This window comes from Anoplopoma fimbria, chromosome 8 (assembly GCF_027596085.1).
Source record: "Anoplopoma fimbria isolate UVic2021 breed Golden Eagle Sablefish chromosome 8, Afim_UVic_2022, whole genome shotgun sequence".
Taxonomy (NCBI): Eukaryota; Metazoa; Chordata; class Actinopteri; order Perciformes; family Anoplopomatidae; genus Anoplopoma; species Anoplopoma fimbria.
The window spans coordinates 22193868-22202360 of record NC_072456.1 but is presented as its reverse complement, the minus strand read 5'-3'; the positions used below and the strand labels follow the sequence as shown (position 1 = coordinate 22202360).

The 8493-nt window shown below is 43.8% G+C and overlaps 1 protein-coding gene across 1 annotated transcript; it reads right to left on the bottom strand.

Annotated features, from left to right (window-relative positions):
• Positions 1 to 240: 240 nt before the first annotated feature.
• oaz1a (ornithine decarboxylase antizyme 1a) lies at positions 241 to 6501 on the bottom strand. The gene is given in 6 exon segments (XM_054602447.1): positions 241 to 907; positions 2351 to 2436; positions 2706 to 2881; positions 3450 to 3536; positions 3538 to 3604; positions 6314 to 6501. Coding segments are annotated over 6 exon segments (675 nt in total). The 5' UTR covers positions 6433 to 6501; the 3' UTR covers positions 241 to 767.
• Positions 6502 to 8493: the final 1992 nt, after the last annotated feature.

The window sequence follows — 8493 nt, the reverse complement described above, 5'->3', positions numbered from 1 at the left end:
GTATCTAGTTATTTATATACTCTGGTATCCTCAGGTTAACACAACTACTTATGTGTACAGACGAGTTTAAAACACCATGAATGAAGCCAGAGGAATAACTACGTGACAGCAGGCTACTTAAACAAGGTGTAGACTCTTTCTTTTAGACATAATCGGACAACACATGGAATGGCCTAGTTCCTTCTAAGCATACCAAGAACGCAACTTGTACATGTCTGTAGGATTACACAACACCACAGATCGATTCACTTAGGTGCACTTTTATTTAGTAGTTACAACATGCAGATTTCTATCAAGTGACGCATAGCAACAAATGAAAATCATGCAAAATTAACAGGAGGATCAACTGATGCTATGAAAACATATCGACTTACATGAGTAAGATGAATTAAGATTTATCATAAATATTACACTGTGGAGATGATCGTCGGTTGGGGCGGGGGGGTTCGGGGAGGGGGAGAATAGGAGGTCAGCACTACACATCATGAGGAGTAATACAGTGGCGAGGACACAATGCCCGGATATTATGTGGGCGCTTGCTCTACATTCCTGGTATATTAACATCTTACCCTAGTGCAAATAGCATTGAAACACAGCACATGGTAGCTAAACAGTAAAACAAACAAAAAAGGGCAAACCTCAACCATACTGTACTTGGATAATATATTCATTTCACCCCCCCCCCCAAAATAAAAAAATCATAAAGCGGTGTTGGGTATGGATTGAAATGAGAGCAACAAAAAACACTTGTAAATGCTCAGCGTCGTTTAATCGTCGTCAGAGGAGGAGGAGGAGTCTCGCTCGATGCTGTAAGCCATGAAGAAAGCGTCGGGGCGGGAGGGGACGAGGGGATGACCCGGTCTCACAATCTCAAAGCCCAGGAAACTGAACGTACGCAGGAGGGATGCTGAGGAGAGACAAGATGGAAACCGGTTACCCTTGATATCTGACCTTGATCAAGAAAGTACACTTGACCCCGTCAAACTGACAATCTTACCAAGTAACTTAGGCCTATTGTACATATTTAGTGTAATACAGCTTTGAGCATGTTTAAAAAAATTATGTAACTAACAAAAGCATTAAAGTTTGAGGGTAATAGTTTCAGAAAACAACTGTACGAGACAACAGTAATTTATAAATGCATTTAAGTTTTGTAAAAAACATGGTGTAACGCTCGATCGACCTAAACAACAATCCAATACTATTGCAGTGAAAACATCAATATACATCTTTAGATAAGCCTTTATTTTGAAATTCCCATGGCACTTCTGTATAATTTCTTTCCAAGTGGACCCCATTCCGAAACAATAAACAGGACCAACTATTTTCATTTGACAAGCAACCAGACCTCCAACAACAGGAGGTCTATTTTTAATATACTTATTGAAAAGAATAGATTGTTTTCTATTTAAATGTCTGGAAGAGTCCAGGAATAAAATTATCACATCAGTTTTGTGAGTTGATTAAAAATGCATCGGATTGTGTTAAATGTTTATACGATATTGTCTCATATTGATGTATCACAAAACTGTATGCATCACATTTCATTGACTACAAATTTGGAAAAACATCTCGCAACTACTACAGAGATTTAGACTATCAACGTACTCAGGAACTTCCTGCCTGTACGTTTGCAGGACCTAAGGGAGCATTTCAACAGCAAAGATAAAGCTGAAGTTCATCATTAAATAAGATATGAAAATAATTATTTTCAACCGAATAAATCTAAACAAATTCAGAAAAGGCAGCCATGAGAAAGTTAACTCTGTCATTGACTTTGCCATGTTATGGGGAAATAACTTTATCCTATAGCTACTCTAACTTATCGTTTCAACTGTTGTGTGTTTCTAATGTTACTTCACACATGCCTCCTTCCTCAATTTGTACTGGCACGTTACTTTTTTTTGATTGTTCATTGTACATTTCAGTCATATCTGTGATAAACTGATAAAGTCGTGCCGGTTTCATTTGCCCCACACTCGCTGCCACTTTAATTTTATGGTCAGGTTTAGCTCCTGAAATAGCCCAAACTAGTTCAGAAAACTGGCAACACAAAATAACACTCAAGTCACTATTTCAGTTATTGTTGTTTTTCTACTGTTTTTTGTTTTTCTGAAAAGTGTATTATTTAGTATTACTTTACTCTACGCTGCTGTAAGCCTGCAAATTTCCCCGCTGCGGGACTAATAAAGGATTATCTTATCTTATCTTATCTTAACACTCAAGTCACTCTACCGTTTTTCTGAAAAGTGTAAAATGGTTCAAATTTTAAATTGCCAGTGCTAGAACAGAGATTTTTTTATTTCGAGTTTAACAGTTTAAGAAACAAAAGACAGAAAAAATGTCTCACCTCTATCGTCACGGTTCTTGTGAAAACAGATGAACACGTGACCAACCTGCAGCTGCTCTTCTGCAAACTCCAGCAGAAGAGCAAAACTGGAGAGAAACACAGCAAACGATATTTGTTAATAAATTATATGACGGATGTTAATGAATTTCAGAGGTAAATAATTACTCATGAATGTCTAAGCATATTTCCATAAATCATACCAAAGCATAAACCCTGCTTATTTGGTCAATCAGGTTCATACACTTAGAGAATATTTCACCTTTTGTTGCATTTCATTCATTAAAATAATCCCACTTCAAATGTTTGAAGAAGAGATGTTTCTTTTAAAGCAGACAAAGTAGTTTTTCCTCCTGACCTGTCTTTGCTGCCCTCGGGCAAAGCTCCGGGAGGGATTTCAACGTAAAGGTTCCCTCCTTTCAGCGCCGCCCTCCAGACGCAGTGCTTGCCCTCAGAGCGGCGGGGCTCAAAGAGCAAGAAGCGCACTCTGCCGTTGGCAGGTGGAGGCTCCTCAAGAACCAGCAAGTGAGTATCCTAGAGGACAGGGAGGGGAAAAGTGGGACATTTATTTCAGAGTCAAATCATCCTCTGGTGTCAGGGAGGACGAAATGAAGAAATACAGACTTTGAATTTAATCCATTAAACAAACTACTACGTTATCTTGCCCTGCTGTTGACCAGATGTTACACATTGCACCTTTACCAGCCTTCCAAAGATCCTTACCCTATCTTGGACATCCTGCTCATTATCATACATTTTATAATCAGCAGTTTTATTGTGTGACCAGAAGAAATTGCAAAATGATCACTCTGACCATTAGGATGGAAATCAGGCATCTACCCTTACAGTTACAATCTGATGACAAGTAGACAGCTTGCAATAATCTGCAGACGTATTACATAAACAAAACAATGATATCGCTATCTTTACTGAGGTCAAATAGTGATAAGATGCAAAAGTGCAGAACGACCTTTGTGTTTCACTCTCTTCTGCCATGTTGTTTTTCACTGCCTCTTATCAAAAAACAAACCCCCACTAAGAGAAGAAGTCATACTGCTGTAAAAACCCTTTAAAAAAATAAAAAAAAAGTGGTTTAACTTACAGAATAGAATAGCTTAGCTGAAAGATTGCGATCCCGCTGGTCATTCCCTCGCCCACCTGGGATCTTCAGGGGTGGGTGAGGGGCATCAGGAGCACCACAGAGGCCCCGGACACGGGTTACTGCAACAGCGGGAGCACCTCCTGGGACTGGAGATACTGGGGTGCGAAACAAACACACACACAGACGGAGCCATCGTAAGTTGGGTATTCACTGGAAGTTCTGCTACTAAGCACAAACCAAACTCCCAATATAAACAGAGGGCGAGTGATTCATCTCTGGAAGAACTGTAAAATAGTTGCTAAAAATTAGTGAGTCTTGAGAAACAAAAATACAAAGCTGGTGGTCATAGTTTAATCAATAACTGTCCTCATCTGAGTCACAGAGCTGTGGTGAAAATTAACTCTTTAGTACACCTGCCACTGGCTCAGACATTTTGTATGATGCGTTTACTTGTGCACATTAAATGAACAGCCAGGAAGCAGGAGAGGTTTATGTTTAAGTCCATTCCCATCACTCTACCCTATGGAGACATTCATTATTCATGGAGGAACAGTGGCGTTGAACTTCCTAAAAAGAGATTTGAGTGCCTTGGTTTCTGTGGGGTAACTTTAAGCTTGTCACATGACTCTTTAGAGGAAGGCTGCCAGAGGATCAGCCTCTGTTTGTCTAACCATTAGCCTACTTTAGTTCTGCTGCACTCACAGCGTTGTTCTAGTTTACGACCGACAAACATCAGTTCAGCAACTGAGATCAGCCATTTTAATTCAGAGGCCGGACAAAGTGCTCTCTAGCAAATCGCTCGGCTTTCTAGCGCAGACGCCTGTGCGTGCGGCTGCATTAACACTGTTGCCGGTAGCGTTGGCCTTTTTCTCAGGGCTCATATCGGGAACAACGCCCATTCACAGCAGCACCGTTGCCACAGCGTCGCAAACGCTCTCAGACACTCTCTTACGCAGATGCCACTGCTGTGCTAAATGTGGAACAGATGTGTGAGAACCATTGTCACTCCCATAACTCGGGCTAACCAGGTCAATGTGCAATGCCCAGCCTATTGCATGATTTTGCAAGGCATTGGGGATTGCAAACTAACAAAAAAAAATTCTCCCTAAATCCCAAAATCGGATTATGTAAAACAGCCTATTTCCATCTTTACATAACACCTCCAATGCTTCCTCTTCCTGCATTAAAGCTAACACACAGCACAAGGCTCTCAATCAACATCTCCACTCAGCTAAAAAAATAAAATAAAATGAAATCCCCATACTTCCATTAGAAAGCAACACACATTCACAGCCTGGGTTGCCTTGGCAAAGACAGCTGCTCTGGTCACATGAGCGGCGAGTCTCTCAAGCGTCTGATTGCATAAGAGCACCTTTGTCATATCATGTAAAAACACCACTCGTCTCTGGGTGGACATCATTAATTATGGATTATGGAAAAGTGGTTTAGCTTCAGATGGACAAAATGCTGTTATACAATCCTCCTATCAAAGTAGACCACAGGGTCGGTAACTGGGAGGGAATTTAATAAAAAAGGCCCCTGCTCCGTACATTTTGGATTAAAGAGAGAAAACTGCCTTTAATTCGCGTAACATATTTAACACCATTTTCAACGATCACGATTGGGGTGTTAAATACCAGCTTCTGTCAATGCATGGGGGGGAAACGGTCTGAAAATAAGTAGATCTATTGAATAAGAAGGAGCTCCTGTGTAAAATATGTCATCACTGGATTCAAAATTACCCATAACACCCCCCACCCCCCTTTCGCAGTGCAGTGGAAATTTCCTACGAGTCCTTCACTACACTACAGAGCTAGAAAAACAGCGAGGCTAGAATCCTGTCAGGACAAGAATGAGGTGAAAACACCCCCGAAGGCTCATCGCTCACAAGTCGTTTAAAATCATGACACATTGTTCCAGGTTTCAGTTTCCAGTGAAATCCCTCAAAAGCTCACACAACGGTTAATAGAACACCAGAGAGCACAAAGGTCATTTTAAATATTGATTATTATCCATCTCTACTGATTGGGCTGTTATAATCCCTATTATTTCACCCAGAGCTGCTTCTTTTCTGCAGATTCACTTTGACAACACCAGCTCACACCTGAGCCCGATGGCGAAATGAGGGAAGGGGGAAAAAACAACACAACAATCCATGAAGCCAGGGATGATCCATCCTGCCTTCATTGTAACTACGTTTGTTAGCAACAAGCTAACTTTACACAACCTTAAATACACATGTCTCAACCCCACGTGGACTCCTACAAGACAAACAAACTCAATGTGGAATATGGGGTCATAATATGTGTGTATTAGCGGCTGCAACGCAGAACATATGAAAACAAATGTGGTGCAGCTGTAAGGTTAGCATTAAGCTAACCCAGCTAGCTGATACATCATGTTAAAGTCAGGCCTAAACATAAACCTTATTATATATAATATATAGTTATTCACTTAACACAAAGGTGTGTTGACACATATGAAAGGCTACATCAAATACCAACCATGTCTGCTTTGGGAGCTTTAATAGTAGCGAGTTAGCATCTCACGCTAGCTAGCTAACTCATTTTTGTGGCGTTAGTTTAGCGAGCTAGCTGGAACTTGGATATCAACAGCTCTGTTTATTAGCCTTAATATCATAAAATTGGGGTAAAGTTATGTAATTTAGGGTGTTTTTTTATGACGTTAAATGGAGAGGTATCAAACCAAACCATTTATTTTGATGACAACTTGAATAGATTGTTATGTAAACAAGAAACACGGGGAGTGACACTAGCCGATCCCTCAGCTAGGCCGCGGTTAGCTTAGCCTAGCCTAGCCTAGCCTAGCCTAGCTTCTAAGCGTCCACAACAACAACAACGTACCTTTCACGTTCAGGTTTATTACTGGACTGCTCAATAACAGGCATCTCGGTTAAGTTTCTCTCTTTTTCTCTAACAAAACAATGACTATTCAAAATCGTCTGTAGGTTAGATTTAACCATCCGGCCAGCGTCCACACCCGCGGCTCGCTCTGTCTGTCCCCGTCGCCGTGTGAAGGCTGCAGGCTGCGGGCTGCAGCGTTATGGAGGGGGGCGTGGCCTGTCCTCCGTGACGTGTGAAGGTTTCAGGCTGGCGTCCTCCGTGACGTTGAAGGCTGGATGGAGGGGGCGTGGCCTGTCCTCCGTGACGTGTGCTGCGAGAACATGACGCACTCCACGAGCCCCCTTTATTATTATTATTATTATTATTATATTCCTTTATTGATCCCCATGGGGGAAATTCGGGTGTTGCAGCAGCTCAACTACACAGAAACAGATAATAAATACACATATTATACAATAAAATAAAAATAGAATAAAATAAAAAATAAGAATACAAATAAAAAAATGTACAGTATATCCACATGGGGGGGCCTGGTCAGCATGATGACAGACTGTGGTCTCCGCTGTTGTTGTACAGTCTGATGGCAGTGGGCACAAATGAGCGTCTGAAGCGCTCCGTCCTGCTCTTTGGTAGAATCAGCCGATGGCTGAAAGAGCTGCCCAGCTGCCACAGTTCCTCATGGAGAGGGTGAGAGGGATTGTCCAGGATGGCTCCGAGTTTGGCCTTCATCCTCCTCTCACCCACTGACTCCAGACTGTCCAGCTCCAGACCCACCACAGAGCTGGCTTTCCTCACCAGCTTGTTGAGTTTGTTGGCATCTCCAGTCCTGATGCCACCACCCCAGCACGCTACAGCGAAGAAGAGGGCGCTGGCTACCACAGACTGGTAGAATGCCTTGAGCAGTTTATTGCACACATTGAAGGACCTCAGCCTCCTCAGGAAGAACAGCCTGCTCTGTCCTTTCCTGTAGAGGGCATCAGTGTTGTGTGTCCAGTCCAGTTTATTGTTTATCTGCACCCCAAGGTACTTGTAGGACTCAACCCTCTCCACTTCCCCTCCCTGAATGAAAACAGGGACAGGGGGTCTTCTGTTCCTCTGGTAGTCCACCACAAGCTCCTTGGTCTTGCTGATGTTGAGCTTCAGGTGGTTGTTGCTGCACCATGTGATGAAGCTCTCAATCAGTCCTCTGTACTCCTCCTCGTTGTCCCTGGTGATACATCCAACAATGGAGGAGTCATCGGAAAACTTTTGGAGGTGGCAGGAACCAGAGTTGAAGCGGAAGTCCGAGGTGTAGAGAGTGAAGAGGAACGGTGCCAGTACAGTTCCTTGGGGTGCGCCGGTGTTGCTGATCACAGACTCAGAGACACAGCCATCCACCCTGACGTACTGTGGCCGGCCTGTGAGGTAGTCTGTGATCCAGGAAGTGGTGTCGGGGTGCAGGTTCATCTCCAGCAGCTTCTCTCTCAGTAGGGAGGGCTGGATGGTGTTGAAAGCACTGGAGAAGTCAAAGAACATGACTCTCACAGTGCTTCCCAGCTTCTCCAGGTGAGAGAGGGCCTTGTGTGTCAGGTAGATGATGGAGTCCTCCACCCCGATGTGTGGCAGATAGGCGAACTGTAGTGGGTCCAGGAAAGCTGTAAGCTGGGTCCTCAGGTGCCGCAGAACCAGTCTCTCCAGGGTCTTCATGACATGTGATGTCAGGGCCACAGGTCTGTAGTCATTAAGACCGCTGGGACGACTCTTCTTCGCACCGGGACAATGCAGGATGTCTTCCAGATTGTGGGCACCTTCTTCAACCTCAGGGAGAGATTGAAGAGGTGCCTGAGAGGAGCTGCCAGCTGTCCAGCACACACTTTCAGCAACCTAGGGCTGATGTCATCAGGTCCACTGGCTTTACTCATCTGAAGCCTGGAGAGCTGATGCTGTACCTGGATGGTGGTGAAGGTGGGGCTGGGTGGTGAGGGGTTTGAAGGGAGCTGTGAGCTCCTGGCCGTGGGTGAACAGTTGTAGGGGGGATGGGGGGAGTGATTGGCTGTCCTGGTCCACATCTGTGGAGATGTTGGTCTGAAGAGGGCTAGTGGGTGAGGGGGGCATCCTCTGGTCCTAACAGTCTGCTGGGAGAGGGGGAGGTGGCAGAGGTGTAGATGGGAGGGGGAGCAGAGACCCCAGCAGAGGTGTGA